The 15,109-nt window shown below is 40.1% G+C and overlaps 1 protein-coding gene and 1 long non-coding RNA gene across 3 annotated transcripts in view; both read left to right on the top strand.

The window, feature by feature from the left end:
* clpp (caseinolytic mitochondrial matrix peptidase proteolytic subunit) overlaps nucleotides 1–15,109 on the top strand; it is a 16,611-nt gene extending 1,502 nt beyond the window's left edge. The window contains exons 2-10 of one of the 2 annotated variants that reach the window (XM_077535669.1): nucleotides 913–948; nucleotides 1,048–1,141; nucleotides 2,023–2,116; nucleotides 8,500–8,601; nucleotides 8,799–8,870; nucleotides 8,994–9,090; nucleotides 12,007–12,194; nucleotides 12,295–12,400; nucleotides 14,807–15,109. In XM_077535669.1, the coding sequence (XP_077391795.1) occupies nucleotides 913–948; nucleotides 1,048–1,141; nucleotides 2,023–2,116; nucleotides 8,500–8,601; nucleotides 8,799–8,870; nucleotides 8,994–9,090; nucleotides 12,007–12,194; nucleotides 12,295–12,400; nucleotides 14,807–15,039 (1,022 nt within the window). In that variant the 3' untranslated portion in view covers nucleotides 15,040–15,109. The remainder of the gene's footprint in view (nucleotides 1–912; nucleotides 949–1,047; nucleotides 1,142–2,022; nucleotides 2,117–8,499; nucleotides 8,602–8,798; nucleotides 8,871–8,993; nucleotides 9,091–12,006; nucleotides 12,195–12,294; nucleotides 12,401–14,806) is intronic. The other variant, XM_077535670.1, reaches the window with a different exon arrangement.
* On the top strand, nucleotides 3,017–6,838 carry LOC144028768 (uncharacterized). The gene is made up of 2 exons (XR_013286497.1): nucleotides 3,017–6,428; nucleotides 6,608–6,838. It is a non-coding gene; the product is annotated as an uncharacterized LOC144028768 (long non-coding RNA).

Raw genomic sequence — 15,109 nt, 5'->3', positions numbered from 1 at the left:
GCTGCCGTATTCCGTAATTCATCGCAGTTTGCTTTCAATTGATTTGTACTACAATTTCGATGTTTGATGTTTCAAAATGTGTTTGTACAACATACATCGGTTAAAAACTTTAATTTTTCCTTATGTTTTCGCGAGACGTCCTCAATGGCGGCCCAAGTACTTTTCCAAACGAGAGTACGCATAAACCAAAATTATGGAGTTAAATGAGGGTCAAAAGTTTTGTACTTGAGAAAATAAAACTTGAAACTGAAAATTGTTGTGTGAACTTGAATTTCGCAAAATATAAAAAGGTATTCAAAATAAAAATAAGCGTCTGAAACGTTTTTCTGCTCAATATTAATTTTGATTCCTTCCTTTGAATTAATTATTTTCACTTTCATATATAATTTGACATTTGAGGTCTTATTTTTTCAGCTGCATGTTTTTTCTTTTCAGATTCAGATCTTATTTTTTAGGGTTTTAAAACTTGTTTTTTCACGTTTAAATTGTTTTTCACTTTCAGATCTTTTTTTTTTTTTTTCAATTTCAAATCTCTTTTTTTCGAGTTTCAGACTTTTGACCCAAATGTTCCGTGGGGGCGTGGTGTCAGTTGAGCGGGGTGTGGAACCATGAGTGACAGCTGCATTAAAGCGCTTTGGAACCGCCCCCAGTGACCATGCCTTCAGGGAACTGAATGGGGTATATGCCACGGAAGAGGCGGGACGTGATTTTGCACATCAGTTTATTTCCGGTCCGGGTTGCGAACGCGAAACCGAGGGGTACAAAGTCGGAAGCACAATTATTTTTGACGCAGCCCACGCACGTTGCAAACCGAACCTGAAACAAACTGATGTGCAAAAAACAGTCCTGTGGCATGTACCCCATTAAAAGAACTCTTAACTCCACTTATATGCACCATATTCATGTGATTAGCAGCATATGAATTGATGCCAGTGACAAAATTCCATTTAAAAATCTGTTTTAGACAGTACTGAGCACCAATTGCAGTGATTGATTATGCCAGATTGTGCCGTACAACCACGTTTAAGTCCCTGATATGTCCGATGTCTACTTGGCAATTTGGATGCAGCGTAGTCTCCCACTTGCTTGCAAGACCAGGATGGCGCCCGTCCAGTCACCGTCAGGACAACCTAATACACAGGTGAGACATGCTAAATAAGTGTTGCAAAATCATAAACAGTAAGGGGTTGTTTTGTGACATTTTTTCCCCCCCGTGACGTCTTCTAAATGGCGACTTTGTCAAAGCTGAAAAGTATACATTATGCTATTATATATAAAGTATAATTGAGCTAGCTGAAAAAAAGTGCTAGCAGGAGAGTTGGCGGTCACGGCAAAATATTCACTGTCCATTTTTTTCAAATGCAAAACTTTTGCCTGGGCCAGTGGACGTGGACAGCTAAAGTGTGACCTAATTTTACTCCTTTGCGAGAAACATTTGCAAGGACATGCAGTGTTTATATCAAGCTAATTGTCCTTCAGTGTGCATTGTTAACTTATATGCCTGTTATATTGGAGGCCTTAGAAATGTGCAGTTTGCACACACAGAAGCTCTGTTATCAATGTTAAGTGTAACATTTTCATAGAGATAAACTTGTCAGGTAAGCCTTAATATTTACATGTTACTCAGGTCCAGAAACTTAATTTCAAGATGATAAATTACATATGTTTAAAGATTCCCTATGACACTTTAACATTGTTGTTTTGCAACAACAAATTAATATATAGGAATATTACACACAATGATTTACACTGATTTTTATTTTCCAAGATATGGCTTCGTTATTTTTGGAGGAATTGATGAATTCTCATGAAAGGTATTTTCTTTTTCCCACCAATAACCATTACAAATATTAAATTTATCTGTCTTTATCTGTCTATGTATTTGTCTGTGTCTGTCCATCTATAAACCCATGAGCACAACTGTGTAGTTTTTTTATTTACATACAGGTCTGATGTGTGTTTTGTGTGTGTGTATGTGTGGGTTTTTTTTCACCCAATCATTGATGATATTCTCTGTTCCAGATCATGTACCTGGGTGCGGCGAACAATAATAAAGCATCCACTGGATTTGATATTTTTTCGTAGAAGCAGTACAAAAGTATGGCTTTCCATTAAGGTAAGATCAACAATTAAGTGTTTCTCACATTTGTAGCATAAATTTAGTCTTGTTGAGATTGAGGGACAATTTGCTTGCATTAAACCATTGTTGTAGCTTGCATAATTCCTCATTTATTGTTTGAACTAGCTTCTGTATATCCTCACCTGCACAGAAAATATTTGTATCATCAGCAGAGTACCATTTTTAGTACAGTAGAAACTTTACATATATCATGAGTTTAGGGCCCAGTACCGAGCCCAGAGGTACACCACATAAGACTTCCAATTTATTAGAAGTACTTCCTCCTAATGTCACATACTGATATCTTTTAGTTAAGTAACTTTGTATCCAATCTAATACTATACCCCTGATCCCGATTTGCTCTCATTTATTTTTCAATATTTCATGATTTACTGTGTCAAATGCTTTTTTTTTTAAGTCAAGAAATATTCCAATAGAATAGAATTTTTGATCGATAGCATCTGTAATAATTTCCATCGATTCTGTCAATGCTTTGGGCAGTAGAATGAATGTTCTTTTCTAAAACCATACTGACTATCGTCTAGCAATTTGTATTTAGTTATTAATTTGTCAAGTCTGCCGTTAGAGGTTTTCTAATATTTTTGACAATTGTGGCAGGATTGAAATAGGTCTGTAGTTGCTATATTCATGAACATCACCAGATTCATATATCGGGACAATTTTAGCAATTTTCATCTCATTTGGGAACATCCCAGTCTGAAAAGATAAATTACATATATGAGTTAATGGAATAGGATTTCATTTATTACTAACTTAACTTCATGTCAATTCCATTTGTGTCAGTAGAATTTTTAACTGTACTTTTTGCAACTAGGTGTCTTATCTCAGTGTCCTTGACTGGTTCCAAAAACATGGAGTTCAAGTTTCCTGTATAGTTGTTTTCAAAGTGAGTCAAGGACTCAGGGATTTTCTTAGCCCAAATCAGCTCCAACAGTTACGAAAAACTCATTAAAATTGTTTACAATTTCTTCTGTATTCACTACTTTATCGTTAACGTTAAAGTAGTTAGGATAAGATGGCTTATTCTTTTTTTTCTTTCTTACTTAATTCATAATTAGCCATAATTTACAAGTATAGTTTTTGTTTTCATCTAATAATTTAGTATAATACTGTTTTTTTTGCAGTCCCTTAATATAGAATTAAGATTGTTTCTGTATTTTTTGTATCTGTCCTCCGCCTGTTTAGTTCTATGTTTAATAAATATCTTGTATAGGTTATTCTTTTTTCGACAAGCATTACTAAGAGACTTACTAATCCATGGTTTAGTTTGGGGTTCATGTTTCAGATGACATCTTTACTGGACAGTGTTTATCATACAATTGTTCAAGTGTGTTTATAAAGTAGCCCTCAGTCATATTCACATTCATTGAATCATAAACACAGCTCAAGTTTTGAATTGACAGTTCATTTCTTAGTGCAGTAATATTCTCATCTCACCTGAGTCTTTTAAATATAGTTGGTGCTTATCTAATACTATTTTGATGCCACACATAGTTAGTGAAAATCAGGAGATGGTCCGTTATATCATTAATCAATAGACCACTTAGTGTCTCATTTAACATAACATTAATAAAGATGTTATCAATTAGCGTAACACTGTGGGTCGTGATTCTAGTGGGTTGTGTAATTAATGGGTGCAGCCCTAGTGAATACATTGTATCATTAAAGTCTTCAGTGTGTATGTTTTTATTAGGGTTTAACAGATCAATATTCATGTTGCCACAGAACAATATTAGCTTGTTATAGATTTTAGACAAAAGTTTTTCTACACACTCAGTGAAAAGTTCAACCTTGGAATCTGGTGCACGGCAAATACAGCTTACAATGATATTTTTCCCTTTTGTCATGTTAATTTCAATCGTTATACATTCCATAAGATTATCAACCTTAATCGACATATTTTGTAATATGTCAAACATGATGTTTCTGTCCACAAACAAAGCAACACCTCCTCCACCTTTGTCAGAGTTTGGTTCATACAAACCATATTATATTCAGGTAGATCAATGTCCAGATCCTTGTTATCTATCATCTATGTTTCAGAAACTGCTAAAATATTTATTTTTTTTGTTAAACTTCTGTATATAGTCCTTGATGTATCCAAAGTTAGTATAGACTCCTGCTGTTGAAATTGATTATTGAGACCTTACCGTTCAGATTGATTGATTTGTTAAATTGTTCCTCAGTATGGTAGTAGCAATTGTCCGCTTTGTTGTTGTAAAAATTTAAATTAGGATCAAATACTCCATTTGGATCATTCAAAACACCGTCCACAAATTGATCATCTAAATACGGATAAATTGAAGATGTAGGGTCAGTTATTGGGGCCATATTTAGTTTTCGTAGACCTCCAGCTCCTGCAATCTTTTGATCACCTTGGTTTTGATCTCCTCTGGTGAGCTCCGTCGTGTCTTGATCAGGACTTTGCAATTTGCGGTCCAGGTCGCCATAATTTTCCCTTCTTTCTTCAGTTAACGCGCCTTTCTTGCGATTTCAGCATTCTTTTTGGTCAGGTTTTCATTTAGAAAGACATTCTTGCCTTTCAGCTTCTGGCCTTGTTTAGGGAGTGCAATCTTATTCTTTCTGTCTGTGAGCTTCATGAAGACCATTGGTGGTTTCCTCCCTCCAGATGGAAGTGTGTAGAACTCATCCACAGTCATACTTTGTGAAATCTTCAAGTCCCCGTTCCGGCAACTCGCCGGCTTCTAGTCCTCGTCCCGGCGCCTTGCCGGCTTCAAGTTCCCGTCCCGGTGCCACTTCAGCCCCAGGCCGCTCCGCCTGTGCTGCTGCCGCCACTTCAGCCCCTGGCCGCTCTGCCTGTGCCGCTCCTGCCGTTCCAGCCTCTGGATGCTTCGCCTGTGCCGCTGCCGCCCCTGGCCGTTCCGCCGCTGCAGCCCCTGGACTCTCTGTCCCTGGCCGACGCAGCCCCTGGCCTCTCTGTCCCTGGCCGACGCAGCCCCTGGCCTCTCTGTCCCTGGCCGATGCGGCCGTCTCAAGTCCCCTCGTCGCGGCAGAATTTCGCCGTCTCAAGTTCCCTCTTCGCGGCAGAGTTGCCGTCGTTTCAAGTTCCGGCTCTCGCTCAAGTTCCGGTGGCACCCGGCCAGCGGCCACCTCTCTCTTAAATTCCAGCGACGCCTGGCCAGCAGCCGCCTCTCGCTGAAGTTTCGGCAGCGCCTGACCAGCGGCCGCCGCTCGCTCAAAAGTTTCGGCGGTGCCCGGCAAGCAGCCGCCTCTCGCTCAAGTTCCGGCGGCACCCGGCCAGCGGCCGCCTCTCGCTAAAGTTCCGGCGGCGCCTGGCCAGCAGATGCCTCTGTTGCTCCAGTTCCGGCGGCGCCCGGCCAGCGGACGCCTCTCTTGCTCCAGTTCCGGCGGCGCCCGGCCAGCGGATGCCTCTCGCCCCAGAACCTGTTCCGGCGGCGCCCGGCACAGGTTCTGCGACTGCCTTCACCTTTGTCTGGCGTCCTGGACGCCCTCTTACTCGGCCCGGCCGGGACTCGCTTTTATGGCGTCTTGGTCGACCTCCAGCAAGATTGCAATGACCTGTACCCATTCCATCACGTCCGTGGTCACATGTATCATTGGACTTTATTGCTGGCCTCCCTGCTTTCCGTCTAAACCTGGGGGTCAGCCGGGAGGCGTCCTTTGAGGAGGGGGGGGTACTGTCATGACTGTGTTCTGTTTGGGGCAAGTGTTATGTTTAGGTCATGCAAGGGTTTTGTTTGAGTCATGACTGTGCTTTGTTTGGGGTCTGATGCAATCAGCATGTAACAGTAACTAGTTTCAACTGGTGAGAAGCTATGCGAAGTCAGAAGCTATGTAATGTCAGGAATCTTTACTCTCTTTATCTAGTCAACAGCCAATCAGATAATTCCATGTCAGTCCTGTTACCCACATGTCTAGCCACAGACAATCTGATCGATTCGCTGTCTATATAAGCCTGACAGAGAAGTGTGTGTTTTCGTCTGATTATTCTTCTATTTCCTTGTGCAACTCCACAGCCCAAGTTAGCTTAGCATCTCGTGATACATTCTTGTTGTTTCTCGTCTAGGCAAGTTTGTTCCACGCCTCTCAATGTTATGCGAATAAAGAGTTAAAATCTTATTTGTGTCTGTGTTTTTGGGATCCAGTTCCAGAGCCTAACAGTATCGGTTGAAAACAGCATTAATGTGCATCCCTAATATTGACTGTTCCTATCTTATTTAATTGTTCACAACATTTCAGTTTGAAAGATTTTAGACAAGCACACTGTGTAATGGAAGAACTCCATACTCAAAACTTGCAAATACTGGTAATTGGATGAAAAACTTTACTACCTTTTCATTTTTTTAAAGTATTATTTTGTCATGTCTGTGTACTGTCAAAAAAAACTACTTTCCTTCTTACTGTTTCAGTTCACATGTAATTTGACTTAGCCCTCTGATTCAATCAGTAATTTTAAATCTGATTTTTTTTTTTTTTTTTATGTAGGAAATCGAGGATTTCAATAATGCGAGTGAGACAGACACCACCGGTGCTGGAGTCATTCTTCCACCTGTACACTGTCCCCTCTGCGAGCAAGATATGGCAGACCTCAGGGCCACTATTGACATAAGACCATCAGAGTCCCACGGATGAGACATTTATGTGACAGTGCTGAACTATGTCCTAAATCATCTAGATGAAAACATTGTGTTTATCAATAAACTTACAACAAATGTGTTTTAAATGTTTTGTTGAACCCACATAAACCAAAACCTGGATATTTGTCTTATAAATAACATTGACCTTTTAGCTAACTTCTTGCAAGGAAGGCAAATGTTCTATTTTTTTAAGGACAGCAATGAGTAAACTAACAATTTGTGCAAAACATTTAACTTGTCGTTTAGCCGTAGTCGCATTTAACAGAATTACACATTGTGGAATTCTTGGCCGAGATGAAAAGCCTCCATCAGAACTTGTTTGAATTGGTCATAGGACCGCATATGCCTGACGGGTAACACAGCAGTTTTGGCACATGCTAAAACAACTGGGTAACAGACTTTGTGATGGCCAAATTATGCAATGCAGCCATGGTTAAACTTGATAGTGATTGTAAAATACTTCTTCTCAGAAGGTAGCATTGGAATGTGACCTTGGCCTGTGATCCACTGCAGGAACTTTGCTGGGGTGATCTTTAGGTTATCTTTCTCATCTTCACCTGGGCTGTATGAGTCACCAACATGCCCCTTATCTTCAGCTATGAAGCAAGTACATTAAAAAAAAAATGTTATGTGACTCTTTCTTTATGGCAGAACACTTTAAGTAAATTAGTGGTACTCTCAGCCATAAAAGAACATCTGATCCTACAATTTAAAGGTATTTCATGTTTTGAAATTACTGCGACGTCAACCAGGCCAATAGTTATATAATAATGAAGGAAAGCGGGCATGGAAAGTAGGACTTAAAAAAAGTTCAGTGTCTGTCCCATTGAAAATCGCTCAATTGTGAGAATACTGTAAGCAATGTGAAATCAGACGATATATACCCAAGATGGTGTGAATTTTTGAAGCAAGTTGAAATTTCAACGGTGTAAATCGGAAGTATTATGTGGGTGGTAGTAGTAGTAGTAGTAGTGGTGTAAAAAAAAAAAAAGTGTGGATTGTGTTCAAACTTACGATGTCATTAAATTTTAGTATATTAAACTGAATAAAAAGTGGATTTGTTGATTCTTTAAACATTTTTTGACTAATAATTCGTATTGCTATTTTTGCAACAGGAAAATAGCATTTGTATATGTTTTGGGTTTCCCCAAACCTCAATACAGTCAGTCATATATGGAACTACAAGCGAATAATATATTTTCAGAGAGTTTTGATTTATCAAATGTTGTGCCTTGTATAAAAGAGCAATAAATTTTGACATTTTCATTTTGACATAATTATATGAGATTTCCAAGATAATTTATTTTCGATTATTACCCCATGAATTTAATTTTGGTCACAGAAAACATGCTTGACACCCGATTTATAAATTGGTATGATTAGCTATTTTCATTGATTTGGGGAATTTTCCCACAATCAGTCCCTGAAAATCCCTTAATTTAATTTCTATTTCATATTAATTAATAAAAAAAACTGTGATAAAATGGAAATCTTGATTTTAGAATTAAAAAATCAGGATATTCAATTTTTGCAAGATTGCCCACCCCTAACTGTACCCATCAACAAATGTATGATGTTATAATGTTATAAAGCATTCCACACAAAAAATACTGCAATAAAATATAAATTTGTAAAAATACATTTTTTTTATTAGCTTTAATATGTTGTGGTTCAGGATGTTTTCCATTTTCCTGCTAAAATGATTTCATATTTCTTCTGTCTTGCTTAATTATCTTCTAGAGGTTGTTTCGAACTGCTGGACAGGGACTGAAATTCAAAAGATCAATCCACTGCAGTCCTGCATGGAGAAGTCCTCTAATACCCATAGTTATCGAGCAAACGGTCAGTGAAATATCCCTATTTCCTATGCATGAATAGCACGGGTCAACATTAAATATATTGGTCAAAAAATAACTTTTTTGGTCCCAAATATATTCAATTTTTCTTCAAAAATAGTTGCTTTGTTTTGAGACAGGGAAGCGACAAACAAACCAAACGCAGATAAATTGTTTTTTTTCTTTTGTGCTTCTTCATTTCAGGGCAGGGGAGAACGAGCTTATGACATATATTCTCGCCTGCTTCGAGAGAGAATTATTTGTGTCATGGGTCCTGTAAGTGTCTTTCTGTAATGATTTTTTATTTTTATTTTTTTCAGATGTTTTTGTTTCGTGATATGCTTTTATGATGATGACAGTATATTATTGACCCCCTCTTCATTTGCCACCTCCTCTAAGATTGATGATGCTGTGGCCAGTCTGGTTATTGCCCAACTGCTTTTTCTTCAGTCTGAAAGCAACAACAAACCAATCCACATGTACATCAACAGCCCTGGTAAGCAATCAGAGGTCTTCAAGTAATTGTTATTATTGTTGCCCTACAGAGGCATTAGAGCAAGATATTGTTATATTTTCAGAATAAAAAGCCACCATATAATGGAAAACTGCCTTTCCAGTTTATTGCACTACTGCAGTGGTCACACTGCTGCCTTAGTTTCTTATATAATGTACTCCTGTCCAGTAGGATTGTCTCATACTGTCAAAATACAAACAGAAAATGCACATGATGCTAATTGTTTTTGTTTTGTAATCAAGTCAACATTTTGAAAATGTTGATTTTAAAACGTTACGCAAAAATGTGGTGTATTGATGCAATTCAAATGATTTATATCTATTGTAAATGACATTTACATGTAAACCGGAGACTCCTTCATGACAAGCATCTTGTACTTAGTAGAACATCCTGTTGTTGTTCTGCTGCAACAGTTTCTCAGGAATTTTAGATATATATATATATACACACATTCAATCATTGTTAAAATTAAAGTCCAGCCTCACAGGCATTACAAAATGAATCCACTTCTCCCAGCAGGAAATAAATTGTCCACTTCTATATTGGCGTATGCCGTTATTTTTTTCCATTTTGTAAATGTCCATAGTAATGTCCAGCCACCCGTTAAGTGTTTTGCTTTCTTGTGTTAGAGCCTTTTTATTAGCAACCAACAAAATGTTGACCAATTGTTTCTTTTTTCAACCAGTCCTGAGGGAAATGTCCAAACCATAAAAACTTAATATCTAAAAGAACATTGCACATTTAAATATATCCTTGTAATGCCTTGTGAATTTCCTCCCAATAGACTTTGATAAAAGGGCGATTCCAGAACACGTGGTAGTGGTTTACATTGTGACTGCTGCAATTTCTCCAACAAATTGGGGATTGTTATCATAGTGGGATTTTTGCTCTGGTGTAATAAAATATCTTATAAACCCTTTCCAACCAAACTCTTTCCAGCTTAACGAGCTGGTGTGTTTCCATTGATACTTCCATATCATTGTCCACCCCCCCCCCCCTGTTTCCCACTTGTTTTTAATATAAAATGTTGAATATGGTTTGAGATTAGACAGACCTCTATATATGCCTGAAATAATTTTACCTTCAATTTTCAAATCACAAGCTTTTCTATACATCCACTTGTGCAACTATTGCTTCCTTCAGTTTTGTTTAAACATTATGTCTCTTCTGTAGGTATCGATAGAAATCTTGTTTTTCAAGACCATAGTTTTGCCAAGCAGCTGACCACCACTCATTATCTTCAATAGAGCCGTTATCCCTTTTGTCATCCAATTTTTAAATCCAATGTCAGATTTGTTAGGCATAAAATCCGAATCATAAGCACACCATTTCAAAGTCACGATTTCTTTACCTTCCAAAATTTAAGGGTTAGTTTAACCCATGGATTGTCTATAGATGACAGACGAGGTTAGACAGGAATCCGAGTGAGAGTAGGGAACAGGTGGAGGAGAAGCTAGAGGCGTGGAGGTTTGCCCTGGAAAGGAGGGGAATGAAGGTTCGCCGTAGCAAGACGGAGTATCTGTGTGTGAATGAGAGGGACCCAAGTGGAAGAATGAGGTTACAGGGAGAAGAGACCAAGAAGGTGGAGGAGTTGAGTATTTAGGGTCAACAGTCCAGAGCAATGGAGAGTGTGGAATAGAAGTGAAGAAGCGTGTGCAGGCAGGATGGAACGGGTGGAGAAAAGTGTCAGCTGTGATGTGTGATAGAAGAGTTTCAGCTCAAATGAAAGGAAAGTTTTATAAAGCTGTGGAGACCAGCGATGTTGTTTGGTCTGGAGACAGTGCCACTGAGGAAAAGACAGGAGGCAGAGCTGGAGGTGGCAGTGATGAAGATGCTGAGGTTGTCTTTGGGAGTGACCACGATGGATAGGATCAGGAATATGGCGACCCCTGAAGGCAAAAGCCGAAAGAAGAAGAAGAAAATTGTCTAAAAATAAGTCACTTTTTACGTGATAAGTCTGATCTTAAATGTAATGAGATTTGTTTTAACCATAAATGAGACTTTAACTATTCCTCTTCTTCTCATTATTATTATTATTAGTAGTAGTAGTAGTAGTAGTAGTAGCCTGGTCCACTCGTTTAAGGCAGCTGACTTCACCATGTTTGCAGTATTGTCCCATGGCATTTCATACCGCCTGTTTTTTTGGGGGGGGTTTTCAACCCCTGTGTGTTTGTGTGTGTGGGTGTGTGTGCGTGTGTTGGGGGTTGTTGTTTGGGTCAGTCAGTCTTCTCAATCCAGGCTGGGTGGGGCTGGAGGTCTGTGGGGGGTGAGACAGTGCCACTACGTCCAGGACAAAGAAATGAAATTCCTTTGTCTGTGATGAGGTTGAAAAGTTACAACCGGCCAGTAATCGTTACATATAAATTAAATTAATTTTGCTGTACCCTCTCATCACTGTTTAGCAAGTTTTAGACAAAAGAATGGTGCAAACCACCTAAAGCAAAAAAATATAAGTATAAATATTAATTAGTCAATTGTTTCTGAAGAATGTTGCCGATTGTGTAGGGGTGGGCGATATGACGATATTAGATCGTTAAGAACTTTAATGTGTTGACGATATCTATAAAGCTAACAACAGATCGGCAAGATCGCACATGGCACATTCTATACAACTTTATGCGGGCTCAAGCTTGGTTTAATGCTTGATGCATCGTGTGGTCTTTTTTTTTTTTTTCACCTCCCTCCACTTACTCACTCACACAAACACGAGGCCGAGGGCACACGGGAGCTCCGACCACCCGGCTGCGGCAGACCTGAGCCGCGGGGAGGCGGCCAGGCCGGCCGGCTCGGTCTGCGCTCCCCCGACGGCCTGGTGTACGCCTGGGGCCGCGGTCGGCGTACCCTGGTTTTAAAAACGGTATATATTCATTTCAGTAATAAACTTCTCAACCCCCCTAGGTGGTGTGGTGACAGCAGGCCTGGCCATATATGACACCATGCAATATATCCTTAATCCCATTTCCACTTGGTGTGTTGGTCAAGCAGCGAGTATGGGTAGTTTGCTATTGGCAGCAGGGACAACAGGAATGAGGCATTCATTACCCAATGCCCGTATCATGGTCCACCAGCCATCTGGAGGTGCTCGGGTAAGAGAGGTCCAAATGTCGAATCAAGATTTTCTGAGGTTGTGAGTGATAAAATATTTTATACATCTTTCTTTACAATGGAATTAATCTTGTGTTCCAGGGTCAGGCTACTGACATCGCCATCCAAGCAGAGGAGATCATGAAACTAAAGAAACAAATAAACTATCTCTATGCCAAACACACTGGGCAACTACTAGAAACTATTGGTAAGGTCCCACCAGTACATCTGCACTCTTTGAATGTCATCCATCCATCCATCCATCCATCCATCCATCCATCGTGTCGTGGCAGAAGCAGCTTCAGCAGGGCTGCTTCCGCGAGCCGGCGGAGCGGGGCCCACCTCAATGCCGAAGGGCTTCGGTCTGCCGTTTTCACTCAGGAAAATGCACTTTTTAAATACAGGATGTACACACTTTAACTTTCTCTCAGTCTACACATCTGGGTTTATGTTAATGTTTGGTGGTGATTTTGTCCTAAACCCCCACCCCCCCAGCCTGTATTTTTCCATTTTGTGTTTGTTTTGTAAACAGCGGGACGTTTCTGTGGAAAGACAGTGTTTACAACCCTCCAGCCAATCGCAGAGCGGGGGGTGGCGTGTCGCAAACGGGGCCGGGCGAATTTGTCGGCTGTGTGACGTCACTCCCGCAGCAATTTGAAAGCACGCACGGATTTTTTTTTTTTTTCACTCGCTCACAGAAGCTTACATGTGTGAATGAGTGAGTGGGGGGAAAAAATCAGTGCGTGCTGTCAAATTGCCGCGGGAGTGACGTCACGCAGCCGACAAATTCGCCCGGCCCCTTTTGCGACACGCCACCCCCCGCTCTGCGATTGGCTGGAGGGGTGTAAACACTGTCTTTCCACAGAAACGTCTCGCTGTTTACAAAGAAAACACAAAATGGCAAAATACAGGCTGGGAGGTGGGGGTTTAGGAAAAAATCACCACCAGTAATGAAGACAAGCCCAGATCTGTAAATTGAGAAGAGGTTTGTTTGTTTAAATCCTGTATTTAAAAAGCGCGTTTTCCTGAGTGAAACCGGCAGACTGGGCCTTTAATTGGTGCCCCGCCCCCCAACGGAGGACGGTTCAGAGTGAATGCGCATATCCAATGCACCCCTAAAACAAGTTAAATATGAATAAATATTTAAGCAGTATAGAAATTACTCAAACACATATTTCAGTGTTTGATAAAATAATAAAACAATATGTCATCTCCAAATTAAGAACCCCTACGCATGTAAATAAATTTACATACAGTAGTAATTGAATCTAAATCATATTTTCAATTTTAAACACCGAACAGGGAGCGCGAGCAATGCGCTCATGTTTATGGAGAGTGGCACGGCCGCTCTTGCACTCCATTGCAAACGCTCCCTGTCCTGTCTCTTTTTTTCGTTCTTTTTTTGTTCCGCCTCCCGACACCAGTGCCGACGCGGAAATCTTGGCATGACAGTACCCGATGATCAGGTGGTGGCTTATCCAGAAGACGCTGCTGGTTTTGATTTTTTAGGTACAATGCAAGCCGCAAAGGCAAACGTGAACTGCCGATTTAAAGTTAACGAGCAATATCGATTCTGACGCCTGCGTATCGATACGTGTATTGTGAGGCCCGCAACGATATATTGCTGTATCGATTTTTTGAGCACACCCCTAAGCAACACACAACGCCACCTCAAAATTATATTTAATTGCCAATTAAGGACGATAAGACAGTTAATTAGTCTGTTATATGATATGGCACAAGTCTCCGGCATTAGCAAGTACTAGCCACTAACGGGAGCGTAAACATTGACAGCGTTCAGTGAGCCAAACTGCAGTTGTATTCAAATACTCTCGGACATTTCAAACTCTGATTGAGAAAAGTCCATCAATGCATTTACCGTTTATAAATGAAAATATCTAAATATCAATGTAGGCTTTCTATCAATCTATAAAAGCTATCATACATTAAGAATGACAGGTGTGAAATCACTTTTTTTTTTTTTTTTTATCACAATCAATGGTCCAACTAGTCCTTTCTGTTTACAATCCCTAATGATCTAGTAGGCTTCCATCCTCCATTCTGGTTGTTGGTATAATGAATCAAAACAAAGAATAAACCTGCTGTTTAATTCTTATCACATTTACCATCAAAGATGGGAGCATCTTTAGGGGCTCGACACACGGGAGGTGACAGCGAAACACGTACCTCGTCGCCAGGTCTCCACACACGGGAAGCGACAAGCAGTTGTGACGATTTTTATTTGTTTCACAACAACTAGCATACCTCTTCAATGTCTTTGCTCCCATGTTTTACAATACCTGTGAAACAGTACAGACGGGCTGTTTTAACTGCACATAAAGTAGTTTCAAATTCAACTCTCAAATAAAAATGAAAAGACAATGAGTCATCTCACAGCAGAAGAGGACAGTGGCTGACTTTTTCAGAACTCTGAGGACTGAGATGAAATTGGTGGACAATCACAAACCCCCAAAATTAAGGAAATGGTTGACGATCTCGAGCTAGGCCAATCGATCGCACCTCTAGTTTGCATATTTCTGTCAGATGAAATTCCAAATGATTGCCGGTACATCGTCAATGAGAAGTGTGAGCCTTTAATTGTTCTGTCTTCCAGAGAATGCAATGGAGAGAGACCGCTATATGAGCCCCACAGAGGCCCAAGACTTTGGCCTTATCGACCTGGTCCTGGTCCACCCACCTCAAGCCGGTAAAGATGAGCCTGAGCTGGTTCAGAAAGAATCTGGCACACCAGCTGGTCCCGCTTCAACCTTGGAGTCTCCAGCACTGGAGAATGCCTCAACTGGAACACCCCACCTCCCCCCTCACACAAACTTGAACCAGAAGTGATCATAGCAGAGTTGTCCAAGTTCTGTATACCTTTTGTAATTATAAAAAAAAATAATAATAATTATCTAAA

This window comes from Festucalex cinctus, chromosome 1 (assembly GCF_051991245.1).
Source record: "Festucalex cinctus isolate MCC-2025b chromosome 1, RoL_Fcin_1.0, whole genome shotgun sequence".
Taxonomy (NCBI): domain Eukaryota; kingdom Metazoa; phylum Chordata; class Actinopteri; order Syngnathiformes; family Syngnathidae; genus Festucalex; species Festucalex cinctus.
Note: the sequence above shows the minus strand (reverse complement) of the source record. Positions and strands in the feature narration are given on the sequence as shown.